This window comes from Pelobates fuscus, chromosome 4 (assembly GCF_036172605.1).
Source record: "Pelobates fuscus isolate aPelFus1 chromosome 4, aPelFus1.pri, whole genome shotgun sequence".
Taxonomy (NCBI): Eukaryota; Metazoa; Chordata; class Amphibia; order Anura; family Pelobatidae; genus Pelobates; species Pelobates fuscus.
Genome location: NC_086320.1, coordinates 148,967,648 through 148,988,549, shown reverse-complemented (window position 1 = coordinate 148,988,549; position 20,902 = coordinate 148,967,648). Strand labels below are relative to the sequence as shown.

The following is a 20,902-nucleotide window of genomic DNA, read 5'->3' as shown; positions in this document are numbered from 1 at the left end:
ACCGGAACTGGGGAACCTGTCCGTCCCGTTTGCCGGGACAAGAAGAACTGGCGGGTGATTCGATCTTGCAGGTTTTATAGAGGCAGCAGGCGGAGCACAGCTATAAGATTCAAAAGAAGGGGGAGCTTCTTGACCAACAACAGAAAGAACATCCCACTTGTGAGTACTGCCACTATACGAAGGGAAAAATAATAATTAACCCTCAGGGGGTTAAAAAAAAAAATCAGATCATAGTAAAATGTAATCCCTGTAGTCAGTGATCAATTGGCAGGGAAGGGGGTTCATTTTTTATTAAAATGGGTAAAGGGAGGGGGGGGGGGGTAAAGGGGGGTGAGATTTTAAATAAACTTTATTTTTTTAACACCAGGGGGCAGGATCAACACTGATCCGTCTCCCTGCACTTCACACTGAACCCGGAAGTGCAGAGAGGCGGTGGTGAGTATACAGAGCACATGTGCCCGCTCAGACATGCTGTCAGAGCGGGCACATGTACTGGGGCAGCCGGATACGGTGCTCCCGGTCTGCCTCTAATGCAGAGGCAGACCGGAGCACCATTAACCCCACGATCGCCGCGATTGCGGCGATCTGGGGTTAATTTTAACGGGTGACGGGCGAGGTCCGTCACTCGTCATTAACGCATTCCCCTGAGTGACGGACCTCGTCCGTCACTTGTCGTTAAGGGGTTAAACAAATTCTCTTTTAAGTCTCAAATTAGTAAACAAATTCCTTGGAAGTATAAGAAATGTTAGGGTGACAGGCTGATCAGTCTTTAATTAAATGTACAGGTCAACTAATTTTAACACAGGATGCAAATGTGTGTTCTGTTGCAAATTAACTTTATGAAGTGTTTCAAGAATAACTGGGATGTCCACAAGGTAATCGTCACCAATTAAGACTTAACAATGAGTAGATTAAATGGGTCACTTCTCCTAGGTTTGAGTGAACTGTACATATCCACAGCAAGCATACCAAAAAGATTAAGAAACCAAATATGTTTTCACCTCATTTATTTTAATTTCCATTGTAATCCAATTAAAAAAAAAAAAAATTTAAAGAAAAAAAAAAGCTAGATACAAATTTAAACCAGGTAAGCACTAGTATTAGCCAAAGGGAGCAGGCCTATATACGTAATCGTAAAAAGGTACTGAAAGCTTTTCAGCAAAGCCTTCTCAAAAAACAGTAGTCAACCTTGTTTTCATTGCACAAAATAAAAATATTCTCTGAACCAACTTTTTCACACTTCAACCTTCTTTTACAGTTTGCAACTGCTTAATAACTTATCAGAAACTCACCATGGGTTTCTTATCTTAGAAAGATTACTTTTTTTCTTTAAACAAGTAATATCTGCACAATTCACCATCAGGTTTGTGTCTTGATTCCTCTCTAGAAACATTGTTTCTGCATTGACCAAGTATTTAACTTGTATGTAAAATATTAGCTACGGCAGACTCCTAGGCCATATAAACATTAGTGTACTTGCAGATTTTTTTGTACTGAAAGTTACGCAGCAAATGGGAGGAGAGATTAAAAAAAAAAGTAACAACCATAAAATGCCATTACGCTCTCAGCCCTGCAAAATTAATTACGACATGAAAGCAAATGCTGAACAAACAGGATTTCTTCTCAAATATCTGTCCCAAGCCTACCTTCATTTTACTGCAGCAAAATCATTTGCATCATTTAAATGATTCGTATAGCGCTTTCGTTTTCTGGTAGAGCAAGAAAGCTTTCACACCTGATACATTCATGTTTTACCCCCTGCCCTCAATACTGTTGTCTAACACTCTTAAAAATGTTAGGGGTATGACCAGTGCAAATGGGAAGATCACCAAATAAATAGTACCTTGTGCTTCCTGATACATTTGATTCAGTGTCCCATCATTTCACATTTTTAAAGAGGCTAAAGCAAAGATGTTGCAAACATCTTCTCTTTACAATGTCCATACAGAAAAGAATGAAAAAAAAAAAATAAGGGGAGGGGAACAAAAAAACAAAACAAAAACTCCTGCGCCTCACAAAAAATGTTCTGATACAAAATAAGGAAAACAAATATCCAGCATGAAGGTTCACAACGTACAAGTGTTCTGAGCATAAGTCCATATTCTTCTGGAATTTGAAGAAAAAAAAAATTCTGCCAACATCTGATCTTCCCTGTTTGACTGGTCAATGCCTTACTCAGGCATGTAAGGGCGGAGGTGATCCTCTATGGTGCCAACCGCCCAATGGGTGAGCTGTTCCTGTGGTAGGTACAGGCAGATGCTGCATAACTTGAATATTGTTGTTTTGCTTTTAGGAGTCTAAAAAAAATAAAACAAAACAAACATAAATAGTTCTGATTAGCATGCAATGGAGTAACAGAAGATTTCTGTGTTACACAAAAAAAGTCACTCTTATGCCAATTGTAACTAGATTACTGGACCAGAATAAATAGCCAAGAAGAGGAGTCGATAACATGATTTCAAATTACCTGCAAATGCTGTCTATCAATAAAGAGGAACACTGACTGGTTTGGATTGTTTATAACAATTCCAGTCTTGTCCTTCCGGCTCAGTGCGTGCATAAGATGTTTTTCATAATCACCATGATTAAATTCAAACTTGGCCTGAAATGTAATGGCAATGTTATTGATCACTACAATATTACAATCAGAACATTTTACACATATTTCTACATATCTTCCCACACTAAATTCAAAGAATGAGAAACGGTTACTGTGAATTCCTGACATAACACTTCAGTAAACAATCCTGCCTCAAAGTGGCTACTTTGGTGTACATTCTAGAATTCACATTTATAGTCAAGCTAAAAACAGCACAAGATTTATGTTGGCACATTTTGGACTACGAAAAGTTTTAAATTCCCTTTTAATTCTTGACAATTTACATTTTAGTAAACAACCATGACAGTTATTCCTGAAAATAGAATATAAGTCTCTTGCTGGGTGGTGTACCTAAAAACGTAATAAAAAAAAAAAAAACACCCACACAAAACTTAATACCCCTTAAATAAAAACTATAACTATATAATATATATATATATATATATACACACACACACACACACACACACACACTTTTAATTAAGTCAGAAGAGAAAGTTGCCTATTTAAAGGGAAATTCATTGTAATAAAATGAATATTGTATTACAGAAGTATGCATTTAGTACAACTTGAAAAAAATATTTTCTATTTGAGTCTCACAAGTTACCTTTCATTATCTGCAGAAAAATGCATAACCATTAGGTTAATATTTAACTTTTAGGTTTTGCAAAAAAGTTATCCTGCAATCATCTTTAGTCTTGTTGGTCTTTTTTTGCTTTCAATCTTCTTCACATCATGTGGGAGCAGAGTTTTGCTACAGCTCACACATTAGATTAAAACAAGACATATAACTGGTTTACCTGGTCCTTCCACTTATTTGGCATAGGTGATTTAAAAATAGACCTTAAGCCATTGTGTGTAATATGTAGTTCTGATGAAACCGAATGTGCGCGCTTACCAAATTTATACCAAGTATGAAAGGCATTCAGCTCTCTGCATAATTTGATTTAGGCAAATTGAAATCTACATTGCATTAAATAAAAAATATAATTTCTTTATTTTTTAAATGCAATGTCGATTCCAATTTGACTTTTTGCAAAACCTAAAAGTTTATTAGTTATGCATTTTTCTACCATTTAAGCACAAACTATTTTTCCTGCAGATAATGAAAGAACTTGTAAGGCTGAGAAACAGCAAATATTTTTACAAGTTTCTTTTGTTGCTTTAAAAAAAAACCCCAAAAAAACCCTATACAGATCACAAATCTACAAGATTTTTTTTTATGTACCCCACTCTCTACTAGAAGATAAACAGGCTAATGGGGGAGAAATAGGGAAAACAAAACACTCCACCTTAAGGTAAAGCTAGCATTCTAAAAAACTAGACATACCAGAACAGGCCTAAAGGGCTCATCAGATCCCTTCCACCTAGAGAATAGAAGACAGACAATCTTCTCAATGTCATTCCTAGGCCACAGAATAAAGTCCATCTCCTGAGTGCATCCAATTACATCCTAAAAACAAGAAAAGGTTAGTTATATTTTGAGCAAAAACAGCCATGTTTACTTTCTGTATGTGCTTAGACTTATACAGAAGCAGTACTCAACTTCTGATATATCTTTAACCCCTTAAGGACACATGACATGTCTGACACGTCATGATTCCCTTTTATTCCAGAAGTTTGGTCCTTAAGGGGTTAAACAAATAGTGTTTGTTTCTATATAATATGTTTTTGACTTACATGCAATTGTTTCCATTTTACGTAAAGCCTTTCCTTTTTATTTGCAACAATGTATGACTTTATTATACATTGTTTCAGATACCTTAACCCCTTAAGGACCAAACTTCTGGAATAAAAGGGAATCATGACATGTCACATGTCATGTGTCCTTAAGGGGTTAAAGGAGCACTATAGGGTCAGGAACACAAACATGTATTCCTGACCCTATAGGGTTAAAACCACCACCTAGCCCCCCCTCATGCCTCCCTAAATATAGTAAAATCTTACTTTCATTCAAGCCTGAAGCTGCTGGCTTTGCTGTTTCCTTTAGACCGGCACAGTACCTGCTGGCATCAGCAGAAATGGTAGCCTGATCCAATCACAATGCTTCACCATAGGACTGGCTGAGACTGACAGAGGCAGATCAGTGGCAGCACCAGCACAATTCAAACACAGCCCTGGCCAATCAGCATCTCCTCATAGAGTTGAATTGAATCAATGCATTTCTATGAGGAAAGTTCAGTGTCTGCGTGCAGAGGGTGGAGACACTGAATGTTTGGATGCATTTTAGGCAGCCATGACCCAGGAAGGATTTCTAACAGCAATCTAAGGAGTGGCCAGTGAAGTTACCACTAGGCTGTAATGTAAACACTGCATTTTCAGCAAAAAGCCTGAAGGTAATGATTCTACTCACCAGAACAAATTCAATAAGCTGTAGTTGTTCTGGTGACTATGGTGTCCCTTTAAAAGGACAATCCACTGCGAAAAAAAAAGCCACACTCTCTCCACAATGGGAGGTATATCTAAAACAGTCAAAAGTACCGTCTACAGCCTTTGCAAGCACTCACTTATCACCTAGCCCAGACTGTAGCTGCCCAATAACAGACATTCCAATGCAGCTCAATGAGAAGTCTTTACAAAGCAGGTGCTCTGGGCAATTGCCTGCCTTTTGAGTTTAGCTCCAATGAGCTAGCCAAATCAGGAAGTAATAAAACTGATTGTCTGACAGTGCTGCAAGGTTAATTTATAAAAAAAAAAAAAAAAATACGATATCTATTGACATCTGCACTTTGAAACATATATACACACCCCATACACTAAAACATGTATGCAAAAAAATAAAAAAAAGGATACATAATTAGAGGGAGATATATCGAATAGACAGTGAATTTTTTTTTTAAATCTGTACAGTGGAATGACCCTTTAACCCTCGGATTATAATGTATCTCAAATTGTTTTAAATACAGTATTTTCTTTACCAGCAGGGATAGCGTGAACGGCAAAATCGCAGGATATGTAAACGTATAAACAGTAGGTAATGCGGGGAACACCCGGTCAAGAGGATTAAAGACTTCGAATTGAGCTAGCCAGGCAGTCTGGACATGGGGGCAAAGGCAGGTGTGTTCTAGCAAAGCACAAAATCACTTCTGTTCACTCACTGGAGCCAGTGGAATAACACCTTCCTGGCTGTCAATTAGATGTGTCTGCAATGATTTACAAGAGTACCAATTTCAAATAGCACTACAATTAAATGAGCAAGATAAAGTGCTTTGAGTGTTCCTTAAAGGGAAGTAACTAGAGTGCCCTGCAGTAGTTATGGAGCCTGTAGTTTTCCCTTAACCCCTTAAGGACACATGCCATGTGTGACATGTCATAATTCCCTTTTATTCCAGAAGTTTGGTCCTTAAGGGGTTAAACACACCTCCACATACACACATTGTAGAGAGTTTTTGGGTGAGGGGGATTATATACACCATGTAATTTTTTTTGTAATGCATCTTGTATAGCAGTGCAACAGTAATTTGACAGTTCATCCTAAATGCTGCTGCAAGCACGATTTTTTAATTGGTCTTACCCTGCGCATGGACTGGTAGCGCGGTGCATGAAGCTGTACTATGTCCTTCTGCAGTAGCTCAAGGGAACTTTCCAATGAATAGCTGGAATCCCGCACACCTTTCAGAATGTTTTCTTCATAATTATTGGTCATAACCGGTATCACGTCAGCTACTTCAAACAGAGCTGACTTTTTCTTCTAGAGAAAAAGTAAATTTAGCATAGGTAAACCAGTTAGGTATAACTTCTACTAAAAGTTGGTAAGTATATATACACACATATCTGAGAATTTAAATGCATTTATGCCAAAACATAAAACAGTTACTGCGGAAATATGGAATTGCAAAATAAAAACCCCTTAGTCATTGTACATACACAAAACTAATGTTACAGAGCAAAATATAAATCCCCAAAATAATCAATATCCCCTGCCAGAAATATTTTTTTCCTAATGTGAGCTTGTTAGATGACTGATTTCTTTCCTTTCTATACAGGAAGATTAACACAGCCAACACTCCTTCCCCCATATTTTGGGGTCCTGTCCCGCAAACCCAATTTAGTTTCATTAGATGCACTCTAGCTGTGAACAAGCACTAGGACCATGCCGAGAGCTTCAACAGAGCTCTATGACCATGCAGGTTGGGGACTGGCCAGACTTTCCCCTTCAGTACCTCAATGGGCAGAATAGACAGTGACATCACTGGCAACACCAGTCATGCGTCTCCACCCGATTTGCATCCTCCCAATTTTAGAAAGTATAATTAACAAAGAAAATGATTTAGGGGAAAAAAAAAAAAAAAAGTCTGCTTTGCAGAGCATGACCTAGCAAGACAAGATAGACCACTCAAGAAAGGTGTAATGGTGAAGTTTGAGAGGTAAAGAGCCTCTTATATCTTAATAAATTTCAGCAATTAAACCTTAAAGGAATACTATTGTACAAATCTGTATTCCCAACGCTAGTGTCCCTGTCACTACTCTTTTTCAGGTGCCCCATGCATTAAAAAAGATTCGCTCACTTTTTCCAACATCAGGGCTCCCTCAGTGCTTACACCTCTCTTCTGCAACACCACGGAGGAGGTAAGGTCCAAACCAATTCTCTGCAATGCTTTCATATGAGGATTCTACGCACGCAGAGCATTAGGACATCCAGTGTCAGACAACCAAAGTCACATAGCAAGCAGGAAGTGCCCCTAATGACCGTCTGACAGCCACTAGAGGTAGTATTAACCCTACAATGTGATCATTGCAGTTTATCAGAAACTGCAATAATTAACACTGCAGAGTTAAGGCGACAGGGACATTGCACCCAGACCACTTCAATAAATTTAGTTGGTCTGGGTGCATATAGAGCCCCCACCCTCCGCTATTGAAATATTTGCAAAAAAAGTTACCTTGATTGTAGTGGTGGTCAAAGCCACAGTGAGGTCTAAAGGCTTCTCAGAGATTCCTTCCTCCATGACCACTTCAAAAAGCAGAAGTGGTCATTGGAGTAACCTAGACTGTGGGTGCCTGTGGATCATAAACGTCAAATATATTGAGGCACAGTAGCAAGGGACAGCACCAGAACCAAGTATGTTTAAGGTACCCATTTCAGGTCTTGCTTTTCAAGAAAAACTGACATCTGAGTTCTGACCTGATGTCCAATGGGCACCACTCCCAGCAACCGAGAGTGAGAAGATACTACTAGCAGCTTCTGTTAGCTCTTCAGAATTAAGTCATGCAGTACCAGCTCACTGGCTGAGAACAGACTGCTTAATGAAAAAAGAGAAAAAAAAAAACTTTCAGCTACAAAGAAACATGGAGACACTCCTGGCACCATAATCACTACAGTACGTGAGGTTTTCCTTCAAACACAAGTGGTCTACATAACAAAAACTCTCAAACCTGATTCTTGACATTGAAGAGCAAAGTTCAAAACTGATTAACCAATGCAATAAGGTGGTTTATGGCACTGTTACAGATTCTGTAAATGATTTTTTTGTATCCATTTAAAAAACATTGTTATGGTTAATCATTGTGAAACTGATCTCCAAACATTTAGCATGACATACAGCAATCTGCAAAAATTCCTCTAATCCTTAACATTGAAAGCGTTTGTTAAAAACTTAAAGTTTTGCTTAGAAGAAGAAGTTTACAGAAGAGTTAAAACCAGTTTGCCAAGAATACTTTGGGGGTGGGTGGGATAAATATGTGTGTGTAAACAGGTGTCACAATAAGCAAATTCAGGAAGTAACTTCACATTTTACTTTTTAGATAATGCAGTAATCTGCACAGTCAATACATTAGGAGTATAGCAAAACAAAAATGGTTTTGCTGCTGAATCAAGATTTTGGATATTCATACATTACCTTGTCTTTGAAAACAAAGGCGATATACATCTTGAAGTCAAACTGGTCAGCTAGAGATTCTCTCTTTTTTCGTAACTGAGAACGCAGTCTGTTCAGAGCCTGTTTCTTGCGAGAGTTTGGGTCCCCCATTTTGCAACACAGCTGGTGCGAAGGCCTAAGTAGCCTGTCACTAATTCTGGGTATTTTGGCGTTGCTTTAGACACCAGTTTAACAAATACAAGCCATCTGACCCCCTTTAAGTGAATTAACAGGTCAATGAAACCCAAAGCGCTAGTTAGGCAATGTGTGACAAGCCAGTGTTATTACCAGGATTAACAAACACAAAGGGCTGCACAACCATAGCTCTGTCTGATGAAAAGTAAAGAGGCATTTTTAGTTTGAAAAAAAATAAACTACAAGAAGAAATTGAAACACATCTGTTAAAATGCCAGGGGCACAATGATGGAAAAAATAAAGCCGTTCCCTGTTATTAGCCTGTACCATAAAATCAAAAGCCATCCTCTGATGGCATTTTATTTAAACCTCCCTGTTCATAGAAAGAAAAAAAGAAAACCAGAAGATAAGCCAGACCCAAGGCTGCATTATATATTATATTTAAAGGATGCCAAATTTACTCTAGGCAAGACTTTCCCTCTTTTCTACAGGTTTTTTTTTTAGTGTGCAAAAAAAATAATTATTTATATTATTTTCCTGTGTAATACGTGGGAGAGGGTTGTTCACAGCACAAGTAAAGTTGCCTCGCCATACCAGGGATGAGGACAGAGAGGCCCATGTGAGAGTGCCAGTGGCAGCCCCTGGGGAGGGACGCCATGTTGCCCTAGGCAAGAAGCAAGGGGGGGGATCAGTGAGTGCTCTCTAGGCCTCAGTCAGTCAGTCAGCCTACTGTTAGACCTCCCTAATCTGAGGGCATGGTCAGCGGTGAGGGGTCATGGCCATGTCGCGATAGTGGGCGACAGACTAATAAATGGTGGCTGTAGGAGGCTCAGGGGGCGCCTGCTGGGTGTCCTGGCGTCTGGAAGGCCTCGGCCAGGTGGGCTATGAGGGAGAGGGTTCACGGTTGGCTAGGCGGGGTGTCTCTGGTGTCCTATCCGCGCCGGCCGCCTGTCATGTTTGGGCGCCGGGTGTCTGAGCGGGCTGTCGGTGTGCGAGGCAGCGATCTCTGCTGGGGGAGGAGGCTGGCGGTGCTGAGGGTGAGAGCTCCGGGGGGATCCATGTCAAGAAATGAGCAGGGCCCCCAACGGACCCCGCTGCATGAGAGCGGCACTGATCAGAGGGCTGCGCACCCTGCTACACCCCGACCCACCCATACTCCGAACCGGGGCCGCGCTGGGACAGGGAACGAGGTGCGGCTCGGGGACTCAGCGTCGGTCTATCGGGTCACTCCGCGAGGAGGAGGGCGCTCGCACAGCCCGGCAGGCGGCGAGAGGGGAAACGTCCGCGCGGCCCAGCTACAACAGACAAACAACGGGCAGACACACAGGAATAAGATGGCCGTCACTGCGTCACCGCCTGACTTCTCCCGCCCGGGATTCCACGGCTTGTTCCATGTCTGGGAGAGAGGGGGGAGGGGGGAAGGGGGAGGCTGGTTTTAGTCAGGGATGATTCGCACGTCTTTCACACCAACGCTAAGGTAGATGGGCTGAGTGTTTATCAATGTGAATAGCTCTTTGGGAAACCAAAAACATCGAGGGGAGCAGAAAGAAAGACACTACATGCATCTTATCAGTCTCCGCGCACCCCTCCTTTGCTAATGGTTTCGACCAATCAGTCAGCCTCTAGTTCTTGGCTTCGGACGCATGGTGACGCCACGCGCATTGTTCGGAAAGTACATAGAGTTCTACGTTCTAAAGAGAACTCTGTCGCCTGGCAGTTATGCACAAACGTCACTGAAATGTGAGCGTCAGCAGTTTGCCCACAAACCAGATCATGCAGAGAGCTTCACATGGGCTTCACAAAAATGGAGGCACTAAGAGCGACTAGTTTATTTCCTAGATTTAGCGCTCCCATAGTTAAAGCAACTTGCGCATTTTTTTTCTTTTGTACTAGAAAACTTTATTGAAATCATAGTGTAGAAAGAGCTAGATTTCTTGGCGACATAAATAATATAAAGCTTTGGGAATATGAGATTACAGCCTTTGTTACACGAATATGGTCAGATTTTCTTATGGGGAACCTAAGTTTGAAAGTTACTTTTAAAATAATACATGTAATGAAAATGGTTATTCATTGAAGTGTTAATTAAAAGGACACTCCAGGCACCCAGACCACTTCTGCCCATCGGAGTGGTCAGGGTGCCAACTCCCATCACCCTTAACCCTGCAAGTGTCGTTTTTATAAACTGCAATAATTACCTTGCAGGGTTAAGCCCTCTTCTAGTGGCTGCCTAGCAGACAGCCACTAGAGGGACTTCCAGGTTCTTAGAACACGAGAAGTGTTTTAAACGACGCTGGATGTCAAGAAGTGTTTTAAACGTCGCCGGAACCCCATAGGAAAGCATTGAATAAAGCTTTCCTATGGGGAGGTCTAATGCATGCGCATTATGTCTCCCCCGTCGGCGGGGGAGGAGCGTAGGCGGAGCCTGACACAGCACCGAGGGACATTGGCCCTTGATTCAGGTAAGTCACTGAAGGGATATTTAACCCCTTCAGCAACGCGGGATGGGGGGGCTTGTTTTTCTGGCACTGCAGAGTCCCTTTAAGGATGCAAACAAGAATATTCACAAATTTTGCTTTAGTAATTAAAGGGGTTATGGTGGTAGGAGTCAGGATGTGCCATGCTCGAACTTGAAAGGGGACACACCTCCAAGACGACTACTGCCTTGCTAAAGAAGGTAAAGGTGATGGACTTTCCAAGCATGTCTTCAGATCTAAACCCTATTGAGCATCTGTGGGGCATCCTCAAATGGAAGGTGGGGGAGCGCAAAGTCTCTAACATCCACCAGCTCTCTGATGTCATCATGGAGGAGTGGAAGAGGACTCCAGTGGCAACCTGTGAAGCTCTGGTGAACTCCATGCCCATGAGGGTTAAGGCAGTGCTGGAAAATAATGGTGGCCACACGAACAATTGACACTTTGGGCCCAATTTGGATATTTCCACTAGGGGTGTACTCACTTTTGTTGCCAATGGTTTAGACATTAATGGCTGTGTTGAGTTATTTTGAGGGGACAGCAAACTTACACTGTTATACAGGCTGTACGCTTACTACTTTACATTGTAGCAGAGTCTAATTTCTTCAATGTTGAAACATGAAAATATATAATTAAATATTTACAAAAATATGAGGGGTGTATTCACATTTGTGAGATACTGTATAACTGTTATCTGGCACTTAGCACTTGTCTTGAGAAAAGTCCAGGAGGACTCAAACGTTGATGTTTATTTGTGCTAAATAAAATAATTTCTACTGTACTACAGTCTCCAGAGTGCACTCATCTTCTTTCATATATATATAAATAAATAAATAAATAAAACACTAATGTTTTTCCTTTAAAATGAAGGACAATTTGAAAAAGCTTATGAATGACACTTTCAAAAAAGAGAAGAAATAAAGGTACAACTTTTAATTTCCATTTGCACAATTTACGGTAGGTATTATTTTCCTTTCTCCTGGATGTCCTAGCTGATTCAAGTTAGCATTTCTCATTAAAGGCTCAGAACCGTTACAACCTCTGTGCAGTAATTTTTGAATGCTACTAACAATGGGCAGCTCCATTTAACTACACATCCTCTAACAATCCTATTTTGTGCTCAAGTACCTCTGTCCCCATTTTTTTATTTTATTTTTTTTTTAAACTTTTTATTTTTTTTGCAATGCAATGAAAAATAACAGCATGCGTGTGGTACCCCGACGGCATTCCTCACGCTAAGTATCAACATTTTTAACATCAGGGTGTTCGAGGATATGTGCAATTTTTTTACTTTAGGTGTACAGATGTTGTTCACATATAAAACATACAATTTACTTGTCACACACGCTGTGTGTGACTAGGAGAGTCTCAAGAGGTTCTGACAGTCGTCACGAGATTGACAAGATTAACTTAATGAGTAGCATAATGAGTAACTGCCTGGCTAAGGTTACTACCAGCTTGGTGACATATGTTTATACTTTGCTAGGCCTGTGTGTCTGACTACAAATAACAGATGAGAGTTTATGCACTAAACAAGAAATAACGAGAGGTAGGCTGTAACATACAATACGGCAGCCAGTCAGCTCTGTGTAGGTTAATTATGTGTTTTTATGTCCTTGTGGGGTCGGTTCCAGCCGGTCTGTCGGTGGTGCAGCAGGGAGCTGGTTCCACGTGTCCCGGTGGTGCAGCCTGTGGGAGATTTTTGTGGGTGTTTGCCTGCGTATGGAGCTCGTTTGCGGTGCCATCCCTGGAGTATGCAAGCAGGTTAGGTGAAGTCGCGGGTGGTCTTGATGCTTTCCACTTTGTGTTCGCCCTGCTTTTCCCCCTCCCTGGGCGTATGTGCACCGCTTGTGCTGTGCACGTCTGTGGGGAGCTTTTCACGCCCTCAGGGAGTGTTGGGGTCTCGGGCTGGCCCTGTCTGTCCGCCTTCGGGGGGTATCGTGGGCCCTTCGGCAGGGCACGCATGGTAGTGGCGGGCCCCTCTACATGTGTGTCACTTGGTGCTCGTTTTAACCTAGGGGGCTCCCCTTGGTGATGTCTGTCCCCAGGGGGTGTGCTTCCCCACTGTACCTGCTTATGATGTTCGCTTTGCTTTCGAGCTTTTGACAGAAGCTCTGGAAAAGGTTGTCCAGGCGCTTTTCTAACGTTTCGTGCCGCTCTTCAGTCTCCCTCTCGCGGTCAGCTGCCACCATCTTGCTTTTATGGCTTGTCTGTGTGTGCAGCGTGCTGTCCAGTGGGGAGAGTCAGGTGAGTCAGACTGCTTGATGGTGACCGGGATAACCCCCGCCGGTCGGGGGGAAGTGTCTTGCCACGGCTCCTGTTACCGCTGATGCCCGAGGGAGCGGCCGTCTCCCCGTAGCTCGGTCCCAAGTAGGCCGCAATCCTCGTTTCGTCGGTATGGCTGTGCAGGGGCTCGTGAGGGGCACTGTTCGAAAAGATAGCCCCTCCTGAGTAGAGGTACTATGGTCTCTTAACTGTGAGCGGTTTCTGTCTGGCATTGTACCACGTTTTTCCTCCCCAGACGTGGGAGCTCTGGCTAGGCACTTCTGGGCTGCTTGCCTGCTTGGCTCCGCCCCTCTGTCCCACTTTTCTATCCTAATGCCCTTCTTTCCTAGGAGCTCTATATAGTTGGTGTGTCTGAGTGTATAACAGAGCTCCATATAAAAAAAACTCACAGTAATGTGTCTTTAAACTATAATAAATGTAGTTTTTACACATATTTATTTTTAAAATGTTTTACCAGGAAGGATACATTGAGATTTCTCTCGTATTCAAGTATGTCCTGGGCCCACAAAAAAAACTGCATCGGTACAATAGGATACAATATAATATTAAAAATACACAATAATATTATCACACAACACATATATTAATTTAATACAGAACAGGTAAGAAATGTAATTGACCATGATTACAGGTGCATTCTGTTTTGAGGTATAGAGAGATCTTGTAAAGGATTTTAGGCTGGAGGTAGATTTTAAAGTTTCCGGGAAGTTATTCCATAATTGCGGTGCTCTGTAAGAAAATTAGGAATCGAGCCATTTTCCTTTTGTAATATAGTATGCTAAATAAAGTGCTGGGACTGGATCTGAGGTTGTAGGAGGTGGGATACACTACATCGCCATTGGCATTAGCATTTGTTCACTACCTGTTTCCTTACTATGGGGCTTCGGCAGTATTTGTTTTTGTACAGGACACCTAGTTTTGTATAAAGTTTCAATGAGAGTTTTTCAATGTGAAGGCCTAAAGATAGATTGGGATTTAGCAACATACCTAGATATTTGAAAGAACGGACTGTGGTCAGTGTGCTATTTGAATTTGTTATGATGCATAGATGGGAATTGTGTAATTTGTGTAATTTAGGTACTGTGCCAAAAATCATTGTGATAGTTTTGTCAGTGTTTAGGAAGAGTTTTTTATCCGCCATACTCTTTTCTACCTCTATGAACTGGTCAGCACAGCCTCAAGCTGTGGTAGATTTGGTTTGCTAGTGTAGATTACGGTACATTCCTTCCAAATTTCCAAATAGCTTTGTACGCCAACTCAAATAATGTTTATAACATATATTACTCAGTGCTTAGTAACACTTGTGTACATAGATCAATATCCCGTGAGTCAGTATATCTTATCAAGATAATGGATGGGGCTTTCCGTTTAGGCAAAAGGCAGCTGTACAGAGACCATTTTGCTTTTCGAAAATGTATTTATGTAGTTCTTTTTAATAACCACTGTGAGGCAGATTCTTCCTTTTTTATTGACATCACCTTCTGTCATTTCTTAGGCTGAGCACGACATTACAATTCAGAGTGTATTTTGCATATCAGAAGAAAATTATGCTTTAAGCAGCTAAACAACATTTACTAGTGAATGCCAAATTACAAATAAATACGAAATATTCTTCTTGAGATTGAGCTACATTGTAGTTCAGAAGATCCGCAAAATTTTAAACATCAGATTTCCTGGATCATTTCCACTAGTCTTCATGCTGCCAATTGATGTCAGTTAACCTACTGGACAATGACAACTTATGATTCACTGTCTTGGTATTATCCTAAAAAGTGCTGCCCTAACATTTTAGGTAGTTGAACTCTTGTAGCCCATTTTAGTAAATCATAATTTTACCACATGACAGGAGGCTTCATGTTTTGCATAACTTTATTTTACTGTAAAACTCCAGCAGCAAAGGTAAATCATAAAGTTTAAACCAATCAGGACAAAACACATATCGCATATAACAGTATATAAGCAGTGTGATCCAGACTACTTCTCTTTCTTTGCTGCTCATGCTGCAACAAGTCAGAGTATATGCTCTTTCTGAGTGTTTTATACTGTCTTGTTTTCTTGTGATATATTTTATTTGTACTTTTCCTGGCTTTACTACCCCCTTACTGATATTTACTGCTCGTTTTCATTCTTGGCCGAGCTTGGGGGGTAGTTGGGGTACTTTTATTCCCGCGGGGTCCTCGTGCACGGCAGACATTTTGGATCTCGCTTATCGTGAGATTTACGGCGGCCATTTTGTTGTATTGCAGAACTCGGTTGGCTCGCGATCGGCACCCTGCTGGCTCAGCACACTGTGTCACCGGACTTACAAGGGCTCCCTGCCTCTCGGAAATCACTTCCTGCTCGCAGGATTTCACCTACTCACAAGGTGCTTCTACATTATACTTACCCTGTATGGATATTGTGGATATCTGTGATACTGTTCATTGTGATTACTGTAAGCATTGCTTATATTCTTAACGTGCCTTGACTGATATAACAGCTGCACACAGGGGTGTACCCCTACAGTACCATTGGGGCGAGTCCCTTGTTCCAGTATAATACATGAGGAAGGAGCCACATCTGGGTACACCCCACTATAGGTACCATTAATCCTCTCCAAGGGATCGCCCACACAGTGTTATATATAGACTGTGATCCGATTACACTTGGTACCTACCCAATCATACTGGGCGCATCGGGTTATCGGGTTGCTTCTGAAGGTTTTCAGTGCCTCCCCTTGATTCAGAGTGTCAGCCCCTGACATACAAGCCACTCCTAACAACTGTCAGTGACGGGTGAACCCACACTCCCCTATATGACACCTATCTATTTGTGTCTTAGTGGTTGGTGACATTGGTAATTACACCGGGTGAACCCCGATTGTACTGACTCTAGGGGACTCTTCATCAGGCCAGATAATGTAAGACTGGCTACTACCTCTAGTCCTCTCTCCCACAGGACACCAACACTCCAACATTACCGACTCACCAACCCAACCACAGGACTTCTGGTCCATGATAAATACTGCAGTTGTAGGGTTAATGGAGAAGACACTCTCCAAAATCCTCACCCAACCTCCTTCAGAGGTATCTACCCAAGCAGTAGGCATGATGCGGCGCGTGGGGGCCCTAAATACTAATAAGGGGGGTCCTAAGGTCCTCCCCCCTGACCCCCACCCCTGAGCGGTGGGGCCCTAAATACTAATAAGGGGGGAACCTAATGTCCTCCCCCCTGGCACCCACCCCTGAGCGGCGGGTGGGGGCCCTGAAAAAAATGTTACCCCCCCCCAGGTGACTAGGGGTCCCCAAACCCCTAGTCACCCCCTCCCCCACCACAAATAATTAACCCCCTACCTAACCCCTTCACCCTAAAAATAATGAGTTGGGGAGCTTTAACTAAGTACCTGTAAAAAAAAATAAAACTTACCATTCAATGTTTTCTTTCTTCTGAAATTTTTTTTTTTTTAGCCCCAAAAAAGGGCAAATAAAAAATCCATAATAACCGACGCAATAAATGTGTTTTTTAAAAATCCATCTTCACTCGGCGAGCCCTCCGCGCAGACTGAATTAGGCTCAGAGCACTCTGATTGGTGGGTTTAAGTCATCCAAACAGAGTGCTCTGACAGGTAAATGAAGAGACTGACAGGTAAGTCTCTACATTTACCTGTCACAGCACTCTGATTGGTTGGTTTGAAATCCACCAATCAGAGTGCTGTCAGTTTACACAGTGTGGGAAAGTTCTTTGGAATTTTCCCACGCTGTGTAATTTGACTCATAACACTCTGATTGGTTACTTAATCCATCAATCAGAGTGCTCTGTGTCATTTTACACAGCGTGGGAAAATTCCAAAGAACTTTCCCACGCTGTGTAAAATGACACAGAGCACTCTGATTGGTGGATTTCAAGCCAACCAATCAGAGTGCTGTGACAGGTAAATGTAGAGACTTACCTGTCAGTCTCTTCATTTACCTGTCAGAGCACTCTAATTGGATGGCTTAAACCCACCAATCAGAGTGTTCTGAGCCTAATTGCAGGGTGGGGCAAGGCTTTATAAGCCTTCCTCCACCCTGCAGAGCCCTCGCCGGGTGAAGATGGATTTTTTTTTGCGCGCGTTTTTTTTTTTTTTTTATGTGGTGGTTATTATGGATTTTTATTTGGCCTTTTTTGGGGCTGAAAAAAGAAGATTTTAGAAGAAAGAAAACATTGAATGGTAAGTTTTTTGTTTTTTTTTACAGGTACTTAGTTAATGGCCCCCCCCCCCTCATTATTTTTAGGGTGAGGGTGTAGGTAGGGGGCTAATTTTTTTTGGGGGGGGGGGCAGTGGGTGACTAGGGGTTTGGGGACCTCGGGGAGGGGGTAACATTTTTATTTAGGGCCCCCACCCACTACTCAGGGGTGGGGGCTACGGGGGAGGACATTAGGTCCCCCCCTTATTAGTATTTAGGGCCCCCACCCACCGCTCAGGGGGGAGGACCTTAGGTCCCCCCCTTATTAGTATTTAGGGCCCCCACCCACCGCTCAGGGTTGGGGGACAGGGGGGAGGACACTAGGTCCCACCCCTTATTCCAATTTAGGGCCCCCACCCGTCGCTCAGGGGTGGGGGTCAGGGGGGAGGACATTAGGTCCCCCCCCTTATTAGTATTTAGGGCCCCCATCCACCTCTCACAGGTGGGGGCCATGGGGGAGGACATTAGGTCCCCCCCTTATTCGAATTTAGGGCCCCCACCCACCGCTCAGGGGTGGGGGCCAAGGGGGAGGACATTAGGTCCCCCCCTTTATTAGTATTTAGGGCACCCACCCGCTGCTCAGGGGTGGGGGCCAGGGGGGAGGACGTTAGGCCCCCCCTTATTTTACTGTAGGGCCCCCACCCACTGCTCAGGGGTGGGGGCCAGGGGGAGGACATTAGATCCCCCCTTATTATAATTTTGGACCCCCACACACCACTCAGAGGTGGGGGCCAGGGGGGAGGACATTAGGAATCCTCCCCTTATTCTGATTTAGGGCCCCCACCCGCCGCTCAGGGGTGGGGGTTGTGGGGGCAACAGGTCCCTTCTTTAGTTTAAAAGCCCTCACTCGCGCGTTGCGGGTGGGGGCTCTGGAGGGTGGACCACAGGCTGCTCACTGTTAAATAGACATGCCCCTACTCGCGGTATAGCAAGTAGGGGCATAATTTACTAATACTAAGTAATATTTACTTAGTATTAGTAAATTTGTCTGAAAGACCAATTTAGGTCTTTCAGCCTTTTAGTAGATAGCTCCCTAATATCGTGGGAATTAGGGAGTTATCTACTTATTCATTCCTGTCATTACATTGACTGGCTAAGTAACTTCCATTTTATATGACTGTATGTTACTTGATTGTTGTAAGTGTTGCAAATGCTTACAGCTGAATCCTGGCTATGTTTGTATACTTTTTATTTAAAATTGTATACAGTGTAACATTCTTCTTCTTTCACTAGGTAAGTATATTAGTACTTAGGCAATACGGAACTTCAGCACTTTGACACTTTGACACTTTGACACTTTGACACTTTGACACTTTGACACTTTGACTCTTTGACACTTTGACACTTTGACACTTTGACACTTTGACACTTTGACACTTTGGTAATTTCGGAACTTCGGAACCTCGGCAATTCGGCACTTTGGCAATTCGGCACTTCGGCAATTCGGACTTTCGGAAGTACCCAAATGTCTGAATTGCCCGATTTTCGTCCAAATTCATATTCGGACCAAAACGAATTGCACATGTCTACTGATACGTGGACTTTATTTATTATACCACTTTTAAAACATTTTTTGTTTTATACCTTTTTGTACCAATAAAGTTTTTCCTGATCTTGGAAACTACGTCCAGTGAACTTATTGGGTCAAGAAGAATATTTCTACAGCATCACAAAGGGAGTGGGATCCCTTCTAACTTCCCCACCTGCACACCCACAGATAATGCCCTCAATATACCCCCACCAATTCCAGTCCACCTCCCTGAACAAAACCAAGGGGGTTTCAATATTAATTAGTCATCGCGTATTGATTTGATCATGCAGGAAACAGACGACAATGGAAGATATATTGTGTTGGTATGGAATTTCAACAATGTCACATATACGATAATCAATATCTATGCACCAAACACAGATCAGCGAAAGTTTATCCAAAATCAAACCATTTTAAGGAAAACCACCTCGCTTCAGCAAGGCATCCTACTCCTCTGTGGAGATTTGAATCATATTTTAGACCCCCTTCTTGACACCACACTCCCACGTAACAGTCCAAGGCTTTGGCCACTAAGAAGACAAAGTACCACCCTCTTAATAGTTTTAGCTATACGACATTTGGGACACCACACACACGGAGGAACGTGACTACACTCACTACTCACACGACCACAACACATATTCAAGGATTGACAGAATACTCATGAAAGGCAGTGACCTCCACCAAGTCTTAAATTGCACAATAGAGCCAATGTTGTAGTCAGACCACACTCCTCTCACTGCCACTTTAAAAGACTGCTATTACTTTAAGCACCACAGCCCATGGAAACTTAATGAATCCCTCTTACACGATTCTGCGTTCACAAACTCCCGAGCCACAGAACTAAGAGAATACTTCAGCACAAATGCAGCGCCAGATAAGCCTGCAAGAACTATATGGGTAGCGCACAAAGCCGTAGCTAGAGGCATACTCATCAAACAGGCAGCTCACCTTCATAGGACGTCAACAGCCCAACTGCTCCTGTGGCAAAAGCAACTCTACATACAATTTACACACCCAACACCAACTTACACCGACCCCTGACCTACAATCACAGATTCGACAAATTAAGCATCTGATTCACCAACACGCACTTACTAGGACTGGGTTCTGCCTGCGCAAATTGAAAGCAACACACTATTCCTAGGGAAACTGGGCAGGGAAATTACTAGCCAACAGACTAAAACAGAGACAAGCTAAGCAGCAGATAGCACACATGCTAACGGAAGGACGGAAGTAAACTTGTGTCGTCTAAAGATGACAGCAATGAGTTTTCACAGTATTACTCACACCTCTACAACCTTGATAGGGACACACACACACCAATCTACGCTGGAAGGCACACAAACCTTTCTTACAAAGATACAACTGCCCCATCTAACTCACAAACAACAAACTGACCTGGCAGCCCCGATAACGACCGACGAAGTACTGCGCACCATCAAAACCCTACCCACCGGCAAATCACCAGACCCAGACGGATTCCCCAACTCATGCTACAGGAAATTTCAGGTGACATTAGCCCCACACCTAACAAACTTATTCAATGAAGAAGTCCGCATAAAGCAGATGCCACATGAAATCCTCTTAGCTCACATAGTCACATTGCCAAACCCGGCAAACCACCAACCAGCCCTCAAAATTTTAGCCCTATATCACTTTTAAATTCGGACACAATACTATTTTCCAAAACTTTTGCTCTTCAGTTAGGGGAAATCTTACCTAGCATTATACACGACGACCAAGTGGGATTCACAAAGGGGCGACAAGGCTGCTTCATTAAGCTAAAGTTGTTCAGGTGACTATAGTGTCCC

General features: G+C 42.5%; 1 protein-coding gene across 1 annotated transcript; it reads right to left on the bottom strand.

Annotated features, from left to right (window-relative positions):
* Positions 1 to 987: 987 nt before the first annotated feature.
* C4H6orf62 (chromosome 4 C6orf62 homolog) lies at positions 988 to 9,442 on the bottom strand. The gene is made up of 5 exons (XM_063451671.1): positions 8,440 to 9,442; positions 6,114 to 6,290; positions 3,930 to 4,052; positions 2,468 to 2,602; positions 988 to 2,297 (listed from the first exon to the last, which is right to left on the bottom strand). Exons 1-5 carry the CDS (start codon positions 8,566 to 8,568, stop codon positions 2,172 to 2,174), a joined length of 690 nt encoding a protein of 229 aa, XP_063307741.1. The 5' UTR covers positions 8,569 to 9,442; the 3' UTR covers positions 988 to 2,171.
* Positions 9,443 to 20,902: the final 11,460 nt, after the last annotated feature.

Excerpts from the sequence above, each read along its gene's own strand:
- C4H6orf62 (XM_063451671.1), bottom strand. The coding sequence starts at position 8,568 with ATGGGGGACCCAAACTCTCGCAAGAAACAGGCTCTGAACAGACTGCGT. Across the intron at positions 4,053-6,113 it reads GCTACCAGTCCATGCGCAGG|GATGTAATTGGATGCACTCA; the intron begins GTAAGACCAATT and ends TCTTGTTTTTAG. Across the intron at positions 2,298-2,467 it reads TTGATAGACAGCATTTGCAG|ACTCCTAAAAGCAAAACAAC; the intron begins GTAATTTGAAAT and ends TATTTTTTTTAG.